Source organism: Alosa pseudoharengus, unplaced genomic scaffold (genome assembly GCF_046254945.1).
Source record: "Alosa pseudoharengus isolate Yale_2024_CS ecotype anadromous, Long Island Sound unplaced genomic scaffold, YU_APseudo_1.1 YU_APseudo_1.1_scf_14, whole genome shotgun sequence".
Taxonomy (NCBI): Eukaryota; Metazoa; Chordata; class Actinopteri; order Clupeiformes; family Clupeidae; genus Alosa; species Alosa pseudoharengus.
This window is the reverse complement of record NW_027468609.1, coordinates 27,891,376-27,917,898: the sequence shown is the minus strand read 5'-3', so window position 1 is coordinate 27,917,898 and position 26,523 is coordinate 27,891,376. Positions and strand designations below refer to the sequence as shown.

The following is a 26,523-nucleotide window of genomic DNA, read 5'->3' as shown; positions in this document are numbered from 1 at the left end:
GAATTTTTTGAAAAGATGAAAATGTCAAAAGCTTTTGGAGAATATTATCAATCCATTCCTGTGCCACACCATTTTACACAAAGTGACAGGTTTGCTTTGTGAATATGCTTGGTTGAATTAAGCAATGTGGCACAAGTGTGGTTGGTAAGGATATATCGTATTTTCCGGACTATAAGTCGCACCGGAGTATAAGTCGCACCAGTCAAAAAATGTGTCACGAAGAGGAAAAAAACATATATATAAATATATATAGGTTGCACCTGAGTCGCAGGACCAGCCAAACTATGAAAAAAAGTGGGACTTATAGTCCGGAAAATACGGTATAGAAAATAGTTCCGATCTTAGCCGTGGCGTCTCCTGTTGCCAAGCAGTGCAGCATATCACTCGAGAGCAGTGATAAGTGAGAGAGGCTTTATGTATGAGCTACCAGGACAAACACTGTAGTCAGTCAGAATCTGATCTGATCAGTCATCTGACTATTGATCACTAAGAGCTTATCAATATGTCAAACTTAACCCATTAATATTGTATTACCCATATGGCGAAGAATAAGATCACTGACTACTCTCCCACAAATAAAAATTCAAACTCCTTTGTGCTTGTCCAGCCTTTATTGTCCATGTTGCCAAGTGGAAATTAAGCATAAATTACATACAGTATATATACAGTTGAATGTGTGAACGACTTAACGTCAACATCTGACAAACCACACAACACAGATTGTTCTTCCAGTACAAAGGCAGGCACGTGCCCTTTCGGTCAACAAGACTATCTGTAACAAATGTACAAACATTTTTTTTTATTATTACAAAAAGGCAGCTGAATTGGCTAGGAGGGTATAAAATGTTTGATAGATATAAATACACGTAAAATGAACCCAGTGTGGCTCTAAAAAGACCTCCAGTCCTGGTACTAGTGTTTTATGGAACCCCTTTTGATCTGTGGCACATGTTTCATTTGGACACTGAGTACAGATGCTATGGGCAAAGAGAGAGATAAGGAAAGATCAGAAGAAACAACAGGCACAACAGACTTTTTGGTGAACTGACATTTAGAGGAGAATGTTTTTACATTCAGAGGTGATGGCAATGCCCAATATATAGAGTAAATATACCCTATGTTGACAAATACTGTATAGCAATGACTACGTCCTGTTGGTTACAATGGAATACACAGCTTGTGGTTTTAATTAGTGATTGTGCAAACGTAAGAGATTACAGCAAACTGATTGCTTCCGCAAGCGAAACTACACAATATGCAAACAGATTGCTTGCTTTGGCGTAGTAACAGTGTGAATGCAAGGCGAACCGTTGTTTTGTCGAGTGGCATGGTGATATGGCAACAGATATGAAATGCACAAGATCTCTATGAGGATTTCAAAGAATAAGGGGCTCATATGAAAATCCTGAGAATTTATTCAAAGAAAAAGAACATAAAAGAAAGCAAAGCCATGAGCTGAAATCAAGTGATAAAACAATTACTCTGATTCGATCATATTAAAACTAAACAGCAGCTTGTTTTTTTTTTTTTTTTTTTTAAACCTGCCATCTTACCTTTGTGAGAATGAATGAGAATCAAACTTTTTTTTTTTTGGCCTTACGTGATCTGTGGGCTCACGTGGAGTGATACTACATGAAGTTAAACAGTTACTATCAGTCAGGTTAGAAGGCGAGACACATCTACACATTTAAATCTGTACAAACTTTAAGGCTTTAAGTACAAACCAGCATCTCACCCACACTGTGTCATAGGGACCTACTAACATTGGGGGAATAACATGACATGATTTCCAGTTGTTCTACATACCGAGCAATGCGTTAACATTAACTAGTCAGTAGCAATGTGCAACTACCTGTCTTAAGAGAGGATGCGTACAACCATATTCCATGATAGAAATGGCAATCAAGTGTTCAATGTTAACTGTAGTTAGGCAATACAACTTCAGACGAGGAGAAAACACATCGGTCACAAATGTGATACTGTCTTCTTGTGTGGATATGTGTCCATATACTCATCTAAAGTTGGTATTCTATGGATACAAAGTCTATTTTTCACAGTTCATGTGTTTCAGCCTCCTCATCATTTCCATACTTTACATGGTGGTCCAAAGAGAATGTTTCCTGCTTGGCCTATGGATTCCTAGGAGATCTGTAGTTATGTATTTAGTATACATGTGTGATGGCTTCTGGGATTTGTAGGTTTTTGGAGGGCTCATATCCTGCCTGTTTCCTGGTCCTTGTCTTCCAGGAGGAAGATGAGCTGCTGAAAGCTGTCTTTCACGGTGTCCATGTTGTCCACCGTGCTGCCCTCCAACACCCAGCTCTTCCCTCGCGCTAGAGGTTCCAGCTCAAAATACTTCTTAATCTAGGAGAAAAAGGAGGACGAGGGAGGGAGGGAGAAAGAAAGAGAGACAGAGAGAGCGGGAGAGGGAGGGAGAGAGAGAAAGGGGGGGAAGAGAGAGATTAATAACAGTACATTGGGTGAGAACTAACAAACATGCTGAGTTCAAAATGAATGAAAATGCAATCGAAACCTCTGTCCAGGGTCACCCTAACTGTGAGAGCAGGGGGCAATCCACGCACAACTGCTGTTTGGACTGCACTCGGATATAATTTTCATTGTGCGAAAAGGCCGGACAACACATTCCTTTCCTTCCCATCATCAGCGGTCAGCGAGTAGGTGCTATGCGCACAGTTCATATACACAACCAGGAAGGAGGGGGAGGACAGAGAAAAAACAGAGAGAAAGAGGGCCAAGGAAACTGATGGACATGGGGATTGGGGGACAGATGTGATAATCAGGATTACCAAAGATCAGCTCTGGCTTCGGGGAAGACACGAACTTGGACGGCGAAAATAAACAAATGCGGCGAAGTACAAGAGCGAGAGGACACCCCACACACGTCGCATGGTCACTGCGGGTCATGGCTCCCTCGTTTTTTTTTTCGAAACAAAGGCACATGCGTGCGGCGTGAGCCAGAGGTGATAATGAACACGAGGAGGAGCCAGACTTCACAGACGGACTACGGAGTTGAGTTCAGGAATTTTCGGAACGCCGCGGCCTCCAACACCAGGGAACAGCGGTTGGGAACAGACGCAGGTATCCTTCAAACTCCAGATGTCTCTGACTCTAGGGGGCTTTGAGGTGGTCGTGTGGTGGTTCTGTGTGTGTGTGTGTGTGTGTGTGTGTGTGTGTGTGTGTGTGTGTGTGTGTGTGTGTGTGTGTGTGTGTGTGTGTAAGGGGGAGGAGACCAGTGGTGACTGCAAAGGAGACCTCAGTGACTTGGCTTGAATTCCAGCCAAAATAATGTACATTCTTTACCAGCCCCCAATCTCCACTCTGAATAGAGTGGTTTGTAGAGTAAGTTGAGGTTTCATCGGCATCAATCACAGAAATACAGTGAAGCCAAAAAAACACCTAGCAACAAACCTTCTCAAAAATGGGGGTTTAAATATGTGTGCAAAAAGCACTACAGTGCACATTACCACTCTTGCACACACACCAACATATCTGACGCATTTCAATGACCAAGACACAGACCATTCAAACATGAGCTTAGCAATCCGCTTCACCGTCCAAGTAAAAAAGTACAATAGATGCAATCATGATTGTTTTTTTCCCTCTGCCACCTTTTTTTTTCATTGCGGTACAGCCACATAACTAAGAGCTTGTAATAGAATTATGCACAACCAGGCTGTAATTTGAAGCAGACCAGGATAATGGCAGCTCTAAATGTTGATCTTCAGTGGCCAAAACATACAAATTGAGCTATTGGCAAGGAGTGTGAGGAGCAGAGTGAAAATCTATACACCAGAGCTCAATCTGCAAATCGAACTATGTTTAATCTGTAGAGACCCTCTCCTGCAAAGAGGCTCAAACGCTGCCTTACTGTCAAATCTGCAGAACCAGAGGGATAGCCACGATGACAGACAGCAAAGGATGTGTCCAAAAAACGAGAGAGAATAAGGGAGAGAGTAGGTCAGAGGAAGACCAAGGGAAACAACAGAAGTAGAGACAGTGAGAAGAGGGGAGAGAAAAAAAGAATAAACAAAACACCCTTTGAGCTAATGCCTCTCCGTATCATTGCCAAGAATGTTGATTAAGATTTCCCTGTCTGGGAATTCATCGCTACAAAATTACACAATCCCGCTGCTTCCAAGAGCTGGAGCAGGCTTGGAACGCTCTGTGGTGTTTGTCCATTGTTCCTTCTCGTGGAGCGCGTTCAAGATCGACGATAAAATGCTACAAGAAGGACAGAGGACAGGTTGATAGCGGCTTTACGACGACACCGGCGCGACACACTGGCATCCCTATCACAGAATGACCAAAGCTGCCAACCCAGCGTAGCGCTTTGCCAATCTGTCTGTGCCGTGACTGTTAACTCCGTGGCTAAAGAGTGACGCAAGGTGACGGCATATGCACAGTGCATTTTGGGTAAAAAGAAAGGGGTGATGATTGGTCATTTATTATGGGCAAAAAGGAAGGGGCGGCTGAGGCGCGTGTAGATCGGAAGATGGAGAGAGTTGCACCACAGCCAAAAATGCCAAAGCAGGTCATTGGGTGAGAGATTGGAGTCGTTTGAGTTATGGACATGTGTCATGGACAACACCAGGTGTTGGGCTGCAGTAGGACATGAGGTGAGGGAGGGCCCATCTGTTTTGCACCAGGCTGTACTCAGGTGCCTCCGCGTCCAATAGGATGAGTTTCAGCGCTAACAGGATGAGCTTGATCAGAAATGATCCTCTGCTACTCCTCAGGTCAGGAGCAAGCTTGGGAGGAAGGAAAGGAGGAAGGAAGGGCTTATCCCCAAGTGCACGCTTGTCATTGCAGCAAAAAAACAAAACCAAACAAAACAAAAAACACCTGTGCCTCAAAATCCACCATCAATCAACGACTGCGAAAACGGAGGTTTGGTGTGTGTGTGTGTGTGTACCGTCTGATTGGACCTACGTTTCCCAACATCACTACTCTGAGACCGTTCACCATTTGACTTCCCTAACATCTCCCAAACGACCCTCCTCATTCACGACTGGCAAGGGGAAGTGGGTGTTGGCTGAGCAACGCCATGGGAAAGTTGTGGAGGAAGGAGTTCTCGCATGGTCATTCAATTCGAGAGGGCCCTGGAAGGAGCAGCCGTGACTAACCTGCGGCACTTGAGGGATGAGCCTGATTACTACTGAAAGTTGTGTGTACAGTCAACCAACAAGCCAGCCAGCAAGTCAGCCAGCCACACACACACACACACACACACACACACACACACACACACACACACACACACACACACACACACACACACACACACACACACAGAGTAACCCCCCCCAAAGTCTTCAGTTCGTTTTGCCTGTTTGGCCGAGGTACAAACCTACAGTAACTCAATTTACAGGGAGTCTGACAGCTCCCATCTGGACTTGCAACATGACTGAAGGAGACTGGGACATGGGGTAAAACAGGTGCTGGTTGTGGGGGGTAACTGGCCGCAGGCCAGTGGGGTACATGGGGAGTCGTTGTGTACAGGGTGAACACCCCCCACCCCTCATTTCAGACACTGGTGTGCTGCTGCAAAGGCCTCGTCATTAGACCCAGACACGCACACACACACACACTCACCCACCCATACTTGCTGACAGGCGATCCTCTGGGAAGTCCCATATCAACAACTACATCTGAAATCAATAAGTGCTTAAACCACACACACCCAGACCCCCACTCCACCAACACACACACACACAAACAAACATACACACATAAACTTCAATGGTACGGTTATCCCATGTAGTGAAGGGAAATCATCAACCCTGAAGACAATCCTGGTAAGCTTTAAACATAACAGTATGGACTACAGGAACAGCCTCCTGCCAGACCAATCGGGATGGATTACCGGTAATTCTTCCTGACAATATCCATCACACACTTATGTCAAAACATTCACAAAGCAATAAAAACAGACATCACTTGCCATCATTTATCACTTACGCTAAAGAAAAACAGACCAACATAAAGATCAAAACATTGATTGATTCACCATCACAGTAAGAGTAAATCTGGAACACGTATGATGCAGGAGAAGAAACAAAACGCAGAGGAAGAAGTTAAGTTATGGATATCCATGCAAATGTATTCCAACACAGGCATGACAAGGGGCTAAACACCAGTTAATACATGCAGGGACGTGGACATCTGAGACACCCAAATGCAGATACACACCCAAGACGTGTGCACACACACACACACACACACACAATCATGCACACACAAACATGCACACACACAGAAACGCACACACAAAACAATATCCAGTTCAAACATCTGCATGAATTGCGCAAACTCGATCTGATATGTCCCACATATCAGCACTGTTTTCCATAAGTATGCTAGCCAGGCATCCTAGTGCCTCCAACGCCCTCTCCCCTGATTTTGACACGCTCACTCCCAGAACGCCAGCAGTGCTACTTCGCTCCCCTTGTCCACCTATGCACCGCTTTCCTGCCCGTCGTGCAATTTGTGTTTCTGGTCAGTGGAGTGCAAAACTTTTAAACACACCGTGTGCCATCATTCCAAACGCAGCAACCACAGCAGGTCAAAGTTTCCCGCCCCCTCCCCCGCTTCTTTCTCTCCCAACTGCCTCCACCTCCTCCTCCTCCTCCTCCTGCCGTCCGTTCTTTTTCCAGAGATTTCCTCATCTTCACAAGCGGAATAATATTTCATTTTGGATAGTAAAGGGCCTCGTCGCTGGGGATTCCTCTACATTCCTGCTGAAGTAGCTCAGCAGTCAGCGCCCCAGCCAGAATAGCACTCCCACTAAAAAAAATTAGTGTGTGTGTGTGTGTGTGTGTGTGAATAACTGATTTTTGATTGAGCCATGATTATTGACTGCACAGAACAGCACATGCCAAACCCTAAACCATATCACAAACCCAACTGGTCCTAAAATACCCTGAGAAAACAGCACTTGGTGGATGTGGCAATGGCTTTGGGGAGTGGGGGGGGGGGTTGCGACCCTTTACTTATTGTCCAGCAGATTTAACCACAAAACAGACACTCTCTAACTGCCTTGACTTCCCTTTCACCTGCAAACAATTTTACGGTGGAAACTGTGTTTTCTTTCCACAGCCATTACTAAACTACACATGGCAGCACAAGATGCACAAATCTGATCTGACGCACGCATGTGAAGAGGAAAGAGAGTTCTCTCTCATCTGGAGATGGGGCTCCAAAAGGCATTTTAGGAGGTACGACCATCTTCAAGATCACATCACGGAGGCACAACCGTCATGACCTCTTTGTGAGACCCTCTTTTCTGGAGCGTCACTTCTGATGGATCCACGTTGGGAGGAAGATTTATTGGTGCGGGCCCCGAGAGATCAGGACGTTAGGGTTACGTCACGTCCTAGTCACGGTTGCTCCAAGCATGCATCAGACAGCGCACCACAGGGCGCCAAAAATCAAGGCAGAGGGAGAAGGCAAGACCTTGCCTAATGAAACAATGCCAATCATCCTGACAGGCAAAGCCGGGTCCTCACAAGAAAGGAAAAGCCAACATCTGTGTGTTAGGAGTGTGTGATAGAAAGGGAGTGTCTTTCTCTGTAACAATGGCAATTTTTCCTAGTCCACATACCAAGACATGAATGAGTATGTGTGTCAGTATATGAATTTGGCCATGACATTGACTAGGAGTTTGTGTGTGTGTGTGTGTGTGTGTGTAGCATACATGTAGATCGGGTGAACATGGCTGTCCCTTCATCATAAGAAGTGCGACCACAGCGTTAAGCGATAGAAGCTGTGATGTTTCACCGAAGAAAAGCTTGACCTGGTTATAACTCACTTAGACGGCTCTGCCCAGACGATGGCCCCCCTGGAACATTAGAACCACATTGGGTCAGAAAGAAAAGGAGGGTGAGGGAGAGAGAGAGAGAGAGAGAGAGAGAGAGGGAGAGAGAGAGAGAGAGAGAGAGGGAGGAAGTGATTGGAGAGCTGGTGTAGGAGGACGCACATAAAAGGGAAGGTGGATAAATGTTTCTGTTTGTGCCTTTGGATGTTGTTTCTCCTGCGTGCCACTTTATACTTTCAAGTGGCACAAACACAAGGGAAAAGCCCAGTGCTTAGTCGTTCTTGTCTTTTGGTTTTCCACCGTGGCGCAAGAACAACAGGGCCCAGTACTCAGTAGTTCAAAGCATGATAAAATAATGATATATTTCAGCAGAAGAAGCACCAAAACCAGACCATTGAACTAGAGAATTTCTAAACAACATTAGAATTTACTCAAAGCCAAGCCAACAGTAGGTTGTTGCACTCAATTAAATGGCTTCATGGCAGCTAAAATTACTTGATAAATGAAGACACTAGTGCTACTGTCGCTTGATTAAAGCCTGAATTTCATCTGACATTTTGCTTGTGTTCATTCAGTAATGGTAACCTTAAAAAAGCTAACTCCATAATTAATCTGGCTGTATTCACCATCTAGCCTCTGGAGAATATATTCTGTGTAGTTTTAAAAATGATACCTCTTGTCTTCCGCCCCTGCCACATTTAGCCAATAACCATACACCACTACTGCAAACTCCACCTAGCAGTTTCAGGTCCTCACAGAGGTACCTACCCAAGGGTGGCTAATTATTTCTCCCCAAAAGCTACCCTGAAAGGGGTCCAGAAGAGGTGGACTGCCGTAAATTGGCCTGTGAGTTCCTGCAGTGAAAAAAACACAGGAAGTAGGAACTGCCAATTGTGGGTCTGTGGTCCTTCTGTGCACGCAAGAAAAAGATGCCAACCAAACAAGCCACCTGACCACTGTTCACTGGGTTATTGTTGTGGTAGAGCTTAGCCTCACGCATCAGAAAAGACACACTGAAACAAACAGACACAGACACACACACACACACACACACACACACACACACACATACATATTTGTAGAAAGCACACTGAAAAGAGGACACACAAATGCAATAAAGTGTACATCCACATACTCGAAGACAGACACACACACATACACATGCACAGACACACACACAGGGGCTCACCTCCACGCTGCATAACTAGATGCGCTGTTCAGACTCCCGGGACAGCAAATCGAATTGGTTAAAAATACGTAATTGGCAAAAGTAATAGTTGCCCATGAGGGTCGGTGATTCGATTACGGCCAGCGCTGCAGACAAAAATGGGCTCTTGCCGAGGCCAGACGCTTGCTATTCTGAGATGTCAGCAGTCCGTCCGTCTGCCCCGCCGGTCGGGTCACAAGGTCCCCCAGGCTGCAGACACCAGCAGTGTGGTTCGTGTTACCGCGCCTCGCTGGGACAGGCGTCTGTGCGTCGAGGCGCAGGACGGTCAGTCTGTCTGTCTGTCTGTCCGCCTTTCTGCCCCCTCAGGTGCCCGGGGTGGGGGTGGAGGGGCTCATCCTTTTGGGTCTACCACAAGTGCTTAGGAGCAAGCGAGTGAGCGAGTGAGCGAGCGTGAGAGAGAGAGAGAGAGAGAGAGCATGCATGAAAGAGAGCTTGTTTGCCTGAGGCGAGGCTGATCGAGACGATGATGAGATAGATGCTAGTCTGCAAGGTTAAAAGGGAGGAGGTGGAAGGGAAGGATTTGTCAAGGCCAGGAGGGGCCGGTCACAGTTTTATGGGATTTCCCCCCCATATTGCACATATAAAGGGGCTAGGAATCGCTCCTCGGAGAGACAGAATTTATTTTACTGGGCAGAATGAATGGGCAATTTCACGCAGGACGTCCCCTAGGTGTTTATTATGATGCGAGTCAAGGGGTAAGGCAATCTTAGCGATACTGATAACTTTCAGCTCCCTTCTCGTTTTTTCATCTTGAGAAAAGGTTGACTCATTTGAAATGTTTAGACAGTTTTTTGAGGCCGGAGGAACTCTTAATGTCTGCTTGACCCTCGACTCCTCGATGTCCTTATGCTGCCAACTACAGACATAAGAATGGACCTTTATGTGACTGCTCTAAAAGGAGTGACCATTTTTTTTTTGCCCATTAACAATGAGTTAGTCTAGCCAGCTGAGGAGTAATGAACACACACACACATACACACACATACACAACACACACACACACACACAACACACACAATGGCTGTCTAGAGCTTGGCACTGTGGTCTCTCACAGCTTCCGGGTAGACCGCAATGCACCCAATTGCCCCGGCCAGACAGTTCTGCCACAGTCCAACCCTCCTCCTCTTCCAGCAGTGAGACAACATGGGCTTTGTCCCTGCCGTCTCAAACACATATCTTCAGGATGGATGAGGAGAGGCAGAGAGAAATGGAGAGAGAGAGAGAGAGAAAGAGAGAGAGACAGAGCAAGAAAGGGAAAGAGATATAAAAAGAAAGAAAAAGCAAGACTGAAAGAGAGAAAGAGAGAGATTGAATAAGAATGAGAAAGAAGGAAGATAGAGAATTCCACTACACCATGAAAACATCCCCAAATTGACAGCGCCTGACTGATTTTTCTTTTTTTTTTTGGCAGCTTTAGACTGCTTCCATCCACTGGGTCACTTTCAAAGCCACTTGACAGCACTCTTTCGAATGAGGACGCGATGCATCCACTTCTCCCTCGAGATGCCAGGCTAGTCTAGTGACAGCAGACCCAAAGGGAGCGACCTGGTGCCAAATCTATGCGCCGTTCACCCACAGAGCAAGGCAGACACAACGGTGTGATTCATCCGGACACAGTCTGGAGCTCGGCAGAGTGCTGGAACCCAGTGTGTGGCGTCTGCTAGATGAGGCATGCGGCAGACACATCCCCATGTGTGCGTGAGAGGGAAATGGTGCAAACTATTATCATAATAGCTCATAATTATTACAAAAGAGTGACGAGAGGAACAGAGTGTGTTGTGCAACAACCCCCCCTCCCCCCTTCCTTCTTGAACAAATGACTTCATAAACATGCTACCATCAAAGTGTTACCATCAAGATGCCTAAAAACAAAAACAAAATATCCTTCGTTTTCTGATTCCTTCAGCAGGTCTCTGAAGGTGACACAACATTCTTAACAGCATATATTTGAATTATGTTGCTGCCAGAATGGAAAAAAAAAAAGAGACAAAAAAAAAAACAGAAAATGAGGAGGAGTGGCCACACGTGTTCCCCAACAGCTCTATAATGGGGCTCTTCGGAGAGGGAGCTCTTTGATGGCCTTCCAAGGACCTGTTGCCTGCATGTTGCACCCATCTCAGCTGCCAGCGTGGGGCTCATGGGTTGTATTTGGGGGCACCGTGCCAAGTTCCTTCAGCTCGTGGCAGTCCCGAGTCGCCGCAGAAGCTCTGTGCTGGGGTTCTCTAGGTCTTGTCGACGCTGGCCACATATGGTGGTCGCCCCTCCGGCGTTCCATTTGAGTGACTTAATGTAAACCTTGCCCCCCCCCCCCCACTCCAAAACCCCGAACCCTCAACCCTACAGCCCCCCACCCTTCCACACTCCAATTTCTCGAAAACGTTTCCTTTTTTCCCTCCCTCCTTACTCCCCCACCTGTAACATCTGAAGTATGTCTCCTGTGCAAGGCTGTGTGTGTGTGTGTGTGTGTGTGTTGACCACACCGTTCCCTATCAGTAATAACTCGATTAGAGACAGATGTTCTGGGTGCCCTGTCTGGTTTCCTCTGCTGCTGCGGTGTAATTTTATTATTACTCTAAATCATGACCCAGTCACATCAGACACAGGAGAATGAAGGAAGGGGGGGGGGGGGGGGGGGTATTGGGTGGGAATAGTGGCCGCAAAGTGGTGTGTGCATGTCTGTGTGTGTGTCTTTCTCTCTCTCTCTCTCTGTGTGTGTGTGTGTGTGTGTGTGTGTCTGTGTCTGTCTGTGTGCATGTCTGTGTGTGTGGTGTCTCAGCCAGACTCCTTTAAAAAGGTGAGCCCCCCACCCTCCCCTATGCAACTCCCTTACTGCACCAGGGGAAATCCACTTTCCACAGACAGAGAGGGAAAGCGAGAGGGAGAGAGGAGACCGGGGACACTGAATCAGCCCACGGACTGGGGCTGAGCTGGGTTGAGTTTCAGGTGCTCCGGGGGGTGGAGTAATAGGGCTCTGGAGGTTGGGTGGTGTTGGAGGGCGGAGGGGGTGGTAGAGGTATGGGGGACGGGGGTGGGGGGTGGGTGGTGGGGGCAGGGAGCTCCAGAAACAGCACACATCAATAACCAGCCCGACAGGATCCTTTCTCTTAAGCACGAGGAAAGCATTTGCGCAGGCACGCACACACACACACACACACACACACACACACACACACACACACACACACACACACACACACACACACACACACACACACACACACACACACACACACACACACACACACACACACACGTACACATGTACACTCACACACATCACCACCACCTGCAAAACGTTCACATTCATGCCAAGGACAGAGATAATTTTGAGTTTCTATACTTCAAGAAGACCAAGCTTCCTTACAAAGTGTTCAAGATGTCAGGATGGGCGCAGTAGGAACGGGTGACTCAGCCGCAGACTGGGGCCTCAAAGTGAGAGTGGAGGGTTCAGTCGGGCAAGATCCACAGCCTGTTTTCAGTTCCAGTGGTAAAGACCAGTGTGATTTACAATAACCGGGAGATCAAACAGTTCAAGCTGAGTATGAAAGGCTGGCCAGAGAGAGAAAGGGAGTGAGATGGGGACAGAAGACAGAAGGGAGGCGAAGAGGGGAAAAGAATATGACAGTATGGTTGAAAATCTTAAGGGACCACTTCCTCAAATACAGCCTTAATGTCACATCTACATGACCAGAGGGATATCCATCAAGACAGGAAGCAAGAATGTCCTCAAAAAAATGAGAGAGGGAAAGGAGGAGAGAAACAGAGTCCATAAGAAAGAGGGAGACAGAGAGGGGGGGGAAGGAGAGAAAGAAACAGAGAAGGGAGACCATGAAAGAGAGAAAGAGATACACAGACAGACAGACAGAGAGAGAGAGAGAGAGAGAGGGAAGAGAAAAAAGGACAGAGAGTCTGACAGAGCTTGGTGGCATGGCAGCGTTCCCCGGAGTATTCTTCAGCAGAACGGGAGCTAGCTGAGAGGAGAGGAGCGGAGCTTTTCCTGGCAGCGGAAGTGTCACGAGCGAGACAGAGGTAGCGCAGGGAGACTGGACCAGACGCCCAGACAGATGGGTGTGTGAGTGTGTGAGGTGTGAGGCTCGCTGTGCCAGCGTGTGGGTGTCTGCGTGACTGTGTGTTTGTGAATGACTGCTTGTTTGTGTGTGTGCGAGTGTGTCTATGTCTGTTTTCTTTTTTCCCCCCCTTTCTTTTGTGTGTTGTGTGTATGTACTGTATGTCTGTGAGAGCTTGTGGGTGGGTGTGTGTGTGTGTGTGCATTAGTGTACATGTAAGTCTGGGTAAGCGTGAGCGTATATGTCTGCATATGTGCGCATTTGTATGTATGTACAAATTAGTGAGTGTATGTGTGTGTGTGTGTGTGTGCGTGTGTGCGAGGGGTGTTTCTCCCGCTGTTTCATGGCCGGCCTTGGCACCCAGCTCCGACGTCCGTGCCAATGTCGGCTGAGTGAATTCCCTGGCCTCAAGGGGGACAAAAACACAAACGGGCCTGTTGTTTGGGCCCGGGGCACGCTGTCTGCCCACGGGGGACGAACAAGGACACGGGCACACATTCCAGCCCCGCTGCCACCACCATACCAGCTACCAGCTCCGCCGACGCACCCCGACAAAAAAGCAGTGACAAAATGTCCTGTTAGGTCTTAATGCGGGCCGAGGGGCGTGTAGAGGCATCTTAAATGAGGCAAGGCTAAAGAGAGTGTTTTTATGTGGTAAAATCACAGGATGGTAAAGAAGACGTGCAAATAGGCTAATAACGAGGAGCTCTTAAACCAACAGAAGAATGTAAACCCTACACCCACTGCTGAAAAGCCAGTGAAGTGAAATAATTTCAACCTAACACGATTAATAATCCTGACACGGAGGTGGCCCATCCCTTTTTTGGTGTACCATAAAATTATGTCCATTCCTGTTCTTTGCACCAAACTGGAATCCGTGTGGCCTTATTTTCACACATTCATTATCATTAAACCCGTCGCAAACACAGTGTGCTCAATTGTGTGTGTGGCATTGAGTTACACGATGGCTCATTTGTCAAGACACACATTTTTCCATGCAAAATGAACAGATGGATCCACGGCTAAAACAACAGCCATTTTGGACCCACCTGATACCAGGGTTATGTCCACACTTTGCTTGGACATGGGCTTTCAGAAAGGTCCATCATTGGAAAATGTCTATTATGTTCATCCAACCATTAGAGAATGAAAAAAACATCTGTTTAGGCAGACCTGTAAGGTCTATCTTGTGAAAACCACTCTGACACAAAACCTGGCATTCTTTCATGCTGTTTAAATGTAGTATGTAGGACACCGGTTGTATCCCCATTAAGCTCTTGATATGGGATTCAATCTGGAGGTGGATCAAGACATTCTAATGTTTCATTAGAACCAGGCAATCTCCATCAATCCAAATAGGCATAGTCTCAATGTGGAACCTGTCTATGAAGAACTCGACAGTCCCTGAGAAGCTTAAGGCTGTTTTTCACATGCTCTGAATAGACAGAGAGATGCACAGCCTTTTGTAGAGTCTGGCAGATGGTTAAGCTGAAGCATCCAAAGTCAGTGGTTAATGAGGTAATATTTACTATGCAAAACAGCAGCATCCAAAGTGATCCGGTGGTACAAGATGTCCCATTCTGTTTCTGGCAACTTCTAAAGAGGGAGGAAGAGAAAGGGAGAGACAAAAAGAGTGTAAGTGAGAATGAAAGAGACGAAAGAGAAGGACAAAGAGCGAGAGCGGGATGACAACTACACAACTGTCCTTGGCTGACCTTTCTGAAAATAGCCAGTCTGCCTCGGAAGGTGTCAAACCAAACGCCCTCTTAAATGTCCAATAATTTAAAAGAGAGCCACTTAGTGTGTCAAAGTTTTCGCCGCGTCGGAGGGACGCCTCTTTCAAGAAACACCCTGGAACAGCAGGAATTCGTACTGGAAACCAAACAAGTTGTCATGTGGAAGTTAGCCGTTTTCTGCGCTCCGCCGGACCTCGAACAGACAATCAATCATCATTACCCCCTTAAGTATCAAATGGAACGAGGCTCGCTGGCTCGCTGGCGAGGCGGCCTCCCCTCTCGACCTGCCTCTAATGGACTCCTGCATGTGTGCTGGAACCCGCGAACCCGACACCGCACTTTTTCGCTCCCAGTGGCCTGCCGCTTTAGAAACATGAAATATTTCTTGGGGGGGGGGGGGGGGGGGAGAGTTTTGTCCCCATAGAGCAGTGACAAATAGAGCAAGTACAATGTGCAGGGATTGTGTTTCTGGAACATAATTAATGGAGTCCTCTTTTACTGCTCCCCTTCCCAAAAACCTTAACCGACTGACCAGATCTCCCTCAAAAGAACAGCCAGAGGAACATTAAGCTGGGTGCTAATTGGCCAAGACAGGAAGGCAGATGGATGCTCATTGGCTGAGGGGACAGAGAGACGTATAGGACGCAGCGTTTGATGAGTCAGTATGCAGCTGGAGTCTGTAAGGGAGGATTGCGGTCGATGAGAAATGTCGTACCGTAACTCTGACAAATAGTCCGTCTGACAGCACTGCTGGGTTCGTTTACATTACCACAGAGGGGCAATCACTAACGCAGAACCTGGTCATTTGACATGTTGCTGCTTTCCTTTTTAAGACCCTGGTTGCGCCCCAATCAGCGGTATCAACCAAAGAGATATCTCTGTCAGTGACCGGTGGAGTGAAAGGAGATACTAGCCCGTTTTATATGTTTGATCAGTCTATGACTGTTGGGACTGGTGATGGAGAGGTCGTCTGAGAAAAAAGTGGTATCTTCACTGATACTATTTCACCAGCCTTTGTAACCCGATTGTCTTCATAATAAAAAAGACATTTTCTTTTTTTCCCCATATGGCTTCAGCTCAATTATACAGTCCCCTTTTCGTACATTCAGCAAAAGCCTGAGGGAGAAAGGAGGGAAAAAAATCAAAGAAATAAAAAGAACATAAGATACAGATTTTTGGTCCATTTTTGGGTCCGTGTTTGCTTAGCTACAGCGTATCAGCATGTCAGCACATGATGACCCCCACTTGTGTAAGACAGGCCATATCTACAGTAGAGAGGGGAGAGGGAGAGCGTGGCGCTGCCAACTCCGTAGCCCCAATCTGACACACATCAGTGGATTGGGATGTGGGAGTCTCCGAAGGCAGATATTTACTGCTCACTCAGGACCACTTTTGCAGCCAGTTAATTAGCGCTCTGTGCATTGGGCTCAGTCGTACAACCCGCAGGCTTACTTCACCACTACGCACAGGCAGATGTGTGCGCACACACATCGCACGTGCACACCAACATACACACAGAGATATATCTAACACATATACACACAGTCTCTCTCACAACCACACACACACACACACACATTTGTATGGATGTGCATGCACAAACACAAATTTGTAAGCCATCTGACACTCTTGAGGCATTTCAAGATCATAAAAAAGGATCACCTCAAGAAAGAGATGACGAGGGGGACTTGGTCCAAACATGTTTGGCTTCGCTCGATCACTTGAGACAGCTGAAAAAGACATTCGCTTGCTTGCATAGCTCCAGCCACCAGCATGTCCAACGACTGTTTGGTGCCTGCACCAAAACTTCTGCCGAGCAAAAGAGCTAGAAAGAATGGAAGCCAATGCTGGCTGCTGCAGCCCAGCTGGTCTTGACCAGAACTTGCCTGGGGAGGCCAAGAGACCGCCACTGGCTAGCTAATCCCCTCTACTGCTCAGCAGTGCCCAGGACAGACCTGAGCGAGAGCCTGCCGGTGTGTGGGCGGATGAAGCATGCCGCATGGGTGGGCAGCAAAGTCTGGGGAATGTTTGCAAACAGTGCGTAAATCCACTTAGACCAAAACAAAAACAAACCAACAAACAGACACATACACACACATGCACGCACGCACACCGGCGCACTTCTCTCTCTCACACTCAAACACACACACGTACACACGCACACACGCACGCACGCACGCACACACGCACGCACGCACGCACGCACGCACGCACGCACACACGCACACATGCGTCATACCCTCCCTTCTTCCTATGTTCACGCGGGGCGAAGCAAAAGCAAAGCGCTAATGCAATTACAGTTGACAGGCTTTAAATAGGCAGGTTAACAGGGGTAATCAGACAGTGGGTTTGATTGGTTTACCTCGCATGAGTGCAGGTGAGGGCGAACTCCAAAATAGCTCCCACCCTCTTCACCATGATGCAGACCCGTGCACCCAAGCCTGGATGGCCACGCCACACCACACCACACCACACCACACCTGCATGCACTGCACCGTGGGGCTCGTATTATCAGGGATTGTTTTTGTTTGTTTTACGTGTGCATGGTGTGAAGGAGACCGAAAATGACTCGGCAGGGTAAGGGGGTGGTTGATGCACACTAAGGGCCAGACACAGGGCCACGCACCAGCAGAGCGCACAGCTTTCTGCTCGGAACTGCCGTGTCTGGGTGCAACCCCTGCGACAGAATGCAAGCAGTGGCGGCACGCCGACCCGGCAGCATGTGCGCTTAATCTGAGCGAGGCTTCCGGTTTCGGAAGCGACGCACCTGCGGACAAACCAAGCGTACGCCCGACACAATAGCCAGTGTTGGTGGATTGTAGCGCCTTGAGCCATTTGTTATTCATGTCGGTATTTTGGAATCAAAGCTCAATGTCTGTCCAATGTCTGGTTTGTGCTTTTGTGTCAGAGCACAAGAGTCTATTACAGATCCTCGGCACAAAGGTTTATCCCTGCAACTGGTAATTATATGCCTTGGAATGTGTTTACATTCAATCTTGTAAGTGAATGTAAAGTTACGCCCCAGTGATTACGCAAGATTACATCCTATCTCCATGTTACTGTGATCCATGGACTGAGGCCAGCCCCAGTCAGTTTCTAGCGTTGCTACAGCAACACACTATTACAGTGCCTCTCCGAGCAGGCCAAATTCACAGCAGTTGGCTTTATGTGCTTTTAAAAATTCCTTATATTTATGCCAAGGCAAGCCATATTTCAATTTAAAAAATATGTTTTTTTTGGAGCAGAGGGGTTGAAAATCACCTCAGCACAATTTGTCAGCACAGACTGTTGAAAAAACTTTAGGGAGAACTGTGCATAAATCTAAAGAGAAGATGGAGGAAAATGATGCCCTTGTTACTAGACTAAAACGGTTCCCCGATGTTAGGGAGTAAATTCAGGTCTGTAGGAGTTACAGTAGACTTAGACTCCCAAGGCTAAAGAGTAAACTTACACCACAACCACTTATAGTGAATTTACCCCCTTGTTAGGTCCACTGAGAGTTCAGAGATGTTCTGAAATAACTTAGAGGAAAGTTATAGCCGTGCAATTTTAGGACAAGGATAACATCTGAAAGGTTCAGCACCTGTGACCATGAGTAAACTGCTATAACTTAGGGGTAAATTAAGTATGCTCAACCGAGAGTTAAGTTACAACTTTGTGATGAGGAGAATGTCAACATATTTACTGCACCAAAGTACAAAATTACATGGCTACAACTGAAAACTGTGTTACTCAGCTACACTTAAGAACGTGCCATATGGCATAATAACTCACAACTTTATGGTTTTCTCATAAACCTCTAAACTCAAGCACATGCATCTACGGCTAGAAATGGCAAGAATTGTGAGGCAGGTCCAAGATTTAATTTGCCTGTAATGATGATGGCAACAGTACAGCACAGATTAACAGTAAATTGACTGTATCTTTCTTTTTCCTTAATTGTTTAGCAAAAACAAAAAAGTCTAATACATGATCTACTAAAGCAACAGTAATCCGTTACAGCTGTCACTTCCCCCCTGATACACTACATGCCCCTTATCCCAACCATGTATTACCAATAACTTGGAAACACAATGACAATCTGCATACAATGATGACAACCAGGCTGTCTGCATGAGGCAGAAGTATGTGAATATCTATGAATGCATATATGTGCATTCACATTGCAGAAAGATAGACAGACAGATAATATTTTACTCCCAGATAAGGTCTGAATTTTTTTTTTTTTGAGTCCATAGCATCACAGCAGCTCCACTTGCGGTTTCACACAAAATACAAATGCATGCAGCTTTGCCTCTGAAGGAACGCAGTGCTGCACTGCCCCTGTAGTGGGTATGGTGCCTACCTCCTGTACGGAGCGAGCGGCCGGCTTGTCCTGGTGGTTGGCCAGGATGAGGAAGGGCAGCGTGCAGAGCTGCGGGTGCTGCAGGGCCGAGTGCAGCTCGGTGCGGGCCACCTCCAGGTCTTCTTCCGACGAGGCACTGTCCAGTACAAACACCACCCCCTGCGAGCCCTGGTAGTACCGGCTCCAGTACTTCTTGATGGAGTCCGCTCCTTCAACACAGACGCGTGAACACACACACACACATGCGCACATGCACACGCGCACACACACACACACACACACACACACACACACACACACACACACACACACACACACACACACACACACACACACACACACACACACACACACACACACACACACACACACACACACGCACACAAACACGCACACAAACACGCACACAAACACGCACACACGCACACACAGACAGACAGACACACACAGGCAGATAAAGAGGTGAGGAGACACTGTCTGCCTGTTTACAAACAACAAACACTCATGTTTTCACACATACCACACTTCCAACCTCTCATCCAATGTAGCCGATATCCGACACCACGTCCTCTTCATGCAACATTGCAACATTTTTAAGTGAACAATAGTAATTTATTTTGGTTTTCATAACTATGCTTATTAAACTCTTGTTTTGGAAAAACTGCAAGTCATCCGTTCCATGTTTCAACTGCTCTGCTTGCAGGGGGGAAACGGGCCACAAAAAAGAATTTCGACATTCTTTAACAACACTCAAATCAAGACAGATAGAGAAAGAAAGAAAGAAAGAAAGAAAGAAAGAAAGAAAGAGAGAGAAAGAAAGAAAGACAAAAAGAAAGACAAAAAGAAAGAAAAAGAGATAGCTGCATAGCTGGAATGTGTTTTGCAAAGACCCCCAACCTCCATTTTATGCACCCCCACCCCACCTCACCCCCTGCCCGAAAGAGAAAAGTTGTTGCGGATATTACATTATGCATTTTTATGACTTCCAAGCCCTGCATGCCAACTCCTGCTTGGGCTTTGGAGAGGAGAAAGTGGAGTGGAGTCCTGTCCAAACGAAGTGTGGCGCACATACGGTGCTGGCCTTCATGTGGACCTCGAGAGCATTCTAAAGCGCTTTCCCCTACTGATGGCCAGTCTACAGCACAGTTCAAATGGGCTCACTTCTCTTTCTCTCTCTCTCTCAATCCTGTTTTTTTTCTCATTCCTTCACTTTTTTTACAGTGAACATATGGTTTCTCTTGTGCGCTGCAATTTAGGGGGGTACAAAAAATGTGGCCACCAAGACACACACAGTCAGAGAGAGCGAGAGAGACGACAAGCATGGCTTTGGTTAAGTGTGTGTGTGTGTGTGTGTGTGTGTGTGTGTGTGTGTGTGTGTGTGTGTGTGCGCGTGTGTGTGTGTGCGCGTGTGTGTGTGTGTGTGTGTGTGTGTGTGTGTGTGTGTCTGTGTGTGTGTCTGTGTGACTCACTATAACGAAGGGAAGGCATGATCTCGTCTGCTTGACGACAGGGGACGGTCGGGTTGTTTTGAGCTGCCTGTCCTGTCACAAACAACGATGACCTCTCTGTTACATAAAGCATCCCACAGGAAATGCTATGGTACTTCCAGTCATTTCTTCACTCGGATTTTCTGTACTGAAAAGGACCTCTCATTCACTGGTCCAAGTTAGGCCTGTTCCAGAGTCGCCAGTGAAGTTGTTGAATGAAGCTAAGATAATAAGACGTTAACTCATGTCTTATTCCTCTCACTCGAGTCATACATGTGAAATCACTGCCATATATCTGAGCAAATACACACACACACACACACACACACACAGTTTTGTTCCATATGAAAGTTTCAATAGTCAGGCCCACATCATAAGAAAACAAATTAAGACATACTGTAAGACACTGGTAAAAAAAATAAACTTGTAAAAAAAATTAATTTGTGCAGTCTCCGGTTTTGGCACACACTTCTACAAAGTCTATGGTTGTTATATACTGTAAAAATTGTTGCCTTCTGCAGTATGTTGGAAAGTGGAAAACCTTGCATGCGGCTTCTGTACAATATATTTGCACAACTAATAGTGATTGAAGATCACCAATCGAGCACCATATAATAGTAAGAGAATGTTAATTGAAAGAAAACAATTACACATCAGCATCACCCAAGGACTGCTGCAATGCGCCCCCTAGTGGTTGCCGACTTCCAGGGGCAGCGGGACTGACTGACTGTCTGGGAGGTCCAGGACGATAAATTAGGCTTTGAAAAAACAGCGGTTTGCTCCAATTTCAAATGCATAAACAACATATGCTGGAGAAGGAGACAGAGATACAGCGAGAGAGGAGGGGGGGGGGGGTGCTTCTGACAGCTGGCCAAGCACCCATTAGCTGGCAACATAGACTACATTAAAATCACATGTGACAACGTCACAAAAGCCCATTCACCCACTGAAATCATTACATCATATGGCCTTTGACATGCGTGGGGGACGAAGGCGGCAGAGGGTAACAAAGAGTTTGAGCTAAATGTTTTCAGATGCCTGGTGCTGTCGGTGTGCATGGTGGTGGTAGTGGTAGGTTGTGTGTGTGTGTGTGTGTGTGTTTCCCAGAGAACTGTATCTGCTGCATTGATGGGAAATGCATTCAGCCAGGGCCAGCTTTGATCTCCCTCACCACTCTTCTCCCCCCATCTTTCTGACATAACTCAAGTAAAAAAACGAAAACAGACGCAGACACAAACGAATAACAGTGTGTGTGTGTGTGTGTGTGTGTGTGTGTGTGTGTGTGTGTGTGTGTGTGTGTGTGTGTGTCTGTGTGTGTGTGTGTGTGTGTGTGTGTGTGTGTGTGTGTGTGTGTGTGTTGGGGCAGGCAGAGATAAAGGAAAGTGTAAGTTTAAGGGTGTGTGTGTGTGTGTGTGTGTGTGTGTGTGTGTGTGTGTGTGGAGAGAAAAACACATCCCTCACAGGACAGGCCAAGCCAGCCCATCCCAGACCAGACCATTCGGTAACATCACATATGTCAGGCAGTGCAGGTTTGCACCAGTCACGCCATGCCTATGCGCCTCCGCAGTAAAAAAAAAAAAAAGGAGAAGACAGCTCTGAGGTGATCGCTCGGGTCGTAATGTGATACTTGTGTTTAAGTGGAGGGGGAAGGGTCGCCTATAAAGGGTTACGACATTCATGTTGATCTCTCCAAAGCACTCAGGGAATGGGAGATAAAAACAACTCACGAACTAGATGCAAGGCATGGAAAGACGACCTTGACATATCTAAAAGTGAGATGACCTCAGTAAGGACGCAAAATGTATAGCAGTACACTGCTTCCTGGTAATGTGTAGAAACGTAGCATATTAGAAAATAGATTAATAAATGAATCAATAAATACCATTAGGTACCTTTAATTGAGTTGTAGGGGCCTCATCTGTTTGAGCCCGACACACTCAGAACTTTTAACAGCAAGCATCTCAACCCTCTCAGTCAGCCTGTCTATGATACTGATTTCTTTTCTTTTTTTATTTTTTTTTTTGGGGGGGGGGGGTCCTTACAAAGACAGGATGTCATAGCAGTCACTGCCTTACCAGTGTCTGTATTACTCTCATTGTGTCCTGACGCTTCAAACATTTCTCATCTGAATCCATTTGTTGAAGTCAAAAAGTCTTTGATGTTTTGCTTGGATTCTTCTGCAGTAAATAAATGTGAATTAATCTCAGACGATCATGCCATGCGAAACGGATAAGTCTTTGCCAGTTCTGCAGGGTGAGTCCACAAAAATCAGTTCAGAAGTTCTTGACTACGCCCCCCTCCTCCTCTTCCTCCTACTCCTTTCCTCCTCCAGCTAGCTGCAGGCAGGGGAAGACCCCCTTCCTGTCTACCCCCACCCTCTCCCCGAGAAGTGGACGCCACAGGCCCATTCTGATAGAAAAGCCTGGCCATCATGGCTCTTGGGTGCAGAGAAGGAGTGACATTTCAAAACGTTTGTTTGGAACGTCCCGTTGCGTGTTTATTTACCAAATGTGAGCCACTTTTTACACAGTTTACTCCACAGCCATGACTCACGGACGGCAGACTTTTTGTTGTTGCGGGTCGGGGAGCAATTTGTTAACCGGATGGTGATGACTTTTATGTTCTGCTGAATATTGAGCGGGTTTCGCTTGGCTGTTTGTCAGTCAGACAAGTCACGCATAACAACCGTGTACCCCCCCCCCCCCCCCCACACACACTCCCTCTGGGGATTGTGCTCTGTTTGGGTCGTAATGACCTTTTTCATTTCAACGAGAAGTGTAACTACACTTTAAATGATCTGTATGTGAAAGGCTCAGTTTGTGAGGACACGAGAGATAGCACACATTGGTAATAACACCATGGGGTGTCAATTCTACTCCTGCATCTCCCTCTCCCAAATATCTTCTATCAGCCCCCTGAGCATGCTCGATTAAAGTCAGTGCAATTATAACGACTTTGTATTTCTCAATCAGTTGTTGCCAGCTAATCAATAATAATATTGATTAATAACAAGCACAGTCAGGCATATAGAGCAAGGGGAATATAGAGCAAGGCAGGGGTCATTTTCAGAGAGGACTGAAAAAAACTACATGGCGATACAAGGACTGGATTGTAAAACATTTAGCGTTCATTGTAAAATCAACATACTAATCCATGCATCACAATGTAGTCCAGGTTTTTTCAGTCCGCTTTCGGAGACTGGTGCTTGCCATGCTTCCCTACTTGTTATGCCTAATGTTTGTTCATATGAAACAAAGTGATTGCACATCACATCCTTCTTACATCTTCCCTGCAGTTGTACTTCCTCAGTCAGCAAATGACTTCATCGAGGCAGAGGGAAGTTGCACAATTATAAGTGCTAGCTGGAGGTAGAACCCGACCCTTTGATGTGGTTAGACCTAGTTCCACAAGGCACAATGGTAACAAACACACACTAGACATCTGCCTCTTCAGTAAGAGAAATATCCCACTTTGACGCAGGATAAAAATACCACTGTGCCATGTCTGCTCAGTCTTGGTACAGACTGAGGAGATGCAAATGAAAGCCAACAGGACAGGCCCAGCAAAAGGGCCATGGAATTGTTCAGAAGGACTGTCCTTGATACGACAATGGAATGCCAAGGTTGAGCCATATTGTCATAATTTTTCAAATCTCTCAGCCCCTCGTTTGAGAGCTCCTCAAGCACAAACTGGCCATGATGAGTACAAGGAGATTTAAAAAAATAAATAAATAAATAAATAAAAAAATGAATAAATGTGACGGTCACTCTCCTTCAGTGTATGTCCACAGAGGACAGGGCAGTGACGTTTGTCAAGTTTACTTTATGGACAACAAAGCCATTGTTTCAGCTTCAATATTGTTGATTTTGTTTCTGATAAACTGTTGTTCAGTCCCTTGAATAACAAAACCAGAGCAAAACTTGTCCACATGTTTATGTCTGTATTAAACACATGTAGAGGATTCTATTTTTTGCATGGATTGTGTAGTCTAGGATATATTGTCTTCTTCTTTATGTTTATTATCTAATGTGGTTTATTTGAAGACAATGAAATAAAGAAATAATTGACTGCCCATTTGACTACCCATGAGACTGCTTTGATTCATTTTCCTATTTACTGTACTTTTACAGTTAAATTGTATGTATAGCTTCCAGCTTTTGTAACTGTAAACATGCCATAATTTCATCCAATCCAAATGATGCTCACTGCATGTTCACATCCAGAAGTACTAGTATGAATGCTAAGTACAAACACCATACTATACATTGTACACACAGACAATAATATTACAGACAATAATTGGAATATTTTAGATATTTTCTAGATGACTTTACAATTATTCCGTTACTGTGTCGACCAACGCTTCCAATGCTAACAGAGTGGGAGGGTACATAAATAAAAGAACACTTTACCTCCAAGTTCCTTCACATTTAATATGGCGTTCTGAAATGGCACGGCTTTGATGCTAAACCCTGGGGATGAAAAGATTGAAGAGATTACGGAGCAGTAATGTTTCAAATTCAGCTATCTCGATCCAATCTATCATTGGCTGGAATGTGAGGCAATCACCTATAACTTCTCTGGCACGAAAAAAAAGACTGACATGATTGTTGATATTTCAAAACCATTTCTGACACATGAGTGAAAGATGCTATGGGCTGCAGAAGAACTATTGGAGCATGCAGTCTCTCTCTTTTGAAGTCTGCTGAGCACATGTTAATATGGTCTTTTGATATGGGTTCCCACAAAAGGGAGTGTGTTTATTTGTTTTAGAGTATGAGAGTGTGTGTGTGTGTGTGTGTAGCTATGGATGGGCAATCGTGTGTGTGTGTGTGTGTCACTGTAAATATGGAGGTACGTGTGTTTGTAGCTGTGGATATGCAGGTGTATGTATGGGTTCCCACAAAATGGAGTGTGTTTATTTGTTTTAGTAGTATGAGTTTGTGTGTGTGTGTGTTTGTAGCTATGCAGGTGTATGTATGGGTTCCTATGTGTATAGGTGCCTGTGTGTGTGTGTGTGTTTGTTTCCTGACCTGTGGTGGGGATAATGTTATCAGTGGCTTCGTTGCAGAGTCTGGAGAGGAGACTGGTCTTTCCTGAGCCGGTCAGGCCGATGCACACCACGTCATACTCAGGTCGAGGTGGGGGAGGTCCTTTACAGCACAGCGTCCGAAAACACTGAGGACGGAGAAAGAAAGAAAGAAAGAAAGAAAGAAAGAAAGAAAGAGAGGTGAGTAGACTGTAATGTCACTGTGTGTGTGTGTGTGTGTGTGTGTGTGTGTGTGTGTGTGTGTGTGTGAGAGAGAGAGCATGCGCAGGTGACACTCTGCAAAACACAAGGAGTAATACATGGAAGCATTCTAATGACAAAGCAGTTTCTCAGCTGCTGCACATACTTCACTGTGGTGGAGATTTGGGGAGGACAGATTCTCAAAAATCTAGCCGCAGCCAAAAACAATGGCAGCCAGAACGAGAGAGAGAGAGGAAAGAGACCAACAGAGAGAGAGAGAGAGAGAGAGAGAGAGAGAGAGAGGAGAGAGAAAGGCTGACGGAGAGAGAGAGAGAGAGAGAGGGGAGAGCGAGAGGCTGACAGAGAGAGAGAGAGCGAGAAAGAGAGAGAGAAAGGGAGAGGAGAAAGAAAGAGAGGAGAGAGGGGGCACATCTGCATTATGGGAGAAAAAGGAGTTCTCGCTCACATCTGCTTCCCCATCTGGTTTTCCGAAAGTTACACCACAATCTTTCATTGCAATCAGATGACTTGTGATGTTACCAGAACACTCCAGTGTTGTACACAAGATAGGATAAGACTACACAGTAGTGACAGGG

General features: G+C 46.1%; 1 protein-coding gene across 2 annotated transcripts in view; it reads right to left on the bottom strand.

Moving 5' to 3' along the window:
- Positions 1-1,711: 1,711 nt before the first annotated feature.
- arl15b (ADP-ribosylation factor-like 15b) overlaps positions 1,712-26,523 on the bottom strand; it is a 43,667-nt gene continuing 18,855 nt past the window's right edge. The window contains exons 2-6 of one of the 2 annotated variants that reach the window (XM_076284514.1): positions 25,731-25,875; positions 25,110-25,169; positions 20,680-20,751; positions 19,211-19,419; positions 1,712-2,364 (exon numbers count right to left, since the gene is read on the bottom strand). In XM_076284514.1, coding sequence (XP_076140629.1) covers positions 2,212-2,364; positions 19,211-19,419; positions 20,680-20,751; positions 25,110-25,169; positions 25,731-25,875 — 639 coding nt within the window. In that variant the 3' untranslated portion in view covers positions 1,712-2,211. The remainder of the gene's footprint in view (positions 2,365-19,210; positions 19,420-20,679; positions 20,752-25,109; positions 25,170-25,730; positions 25,876-26,523) is intronic. The other variant, XM_076284515.1, reaches the window with a different exon arrangement.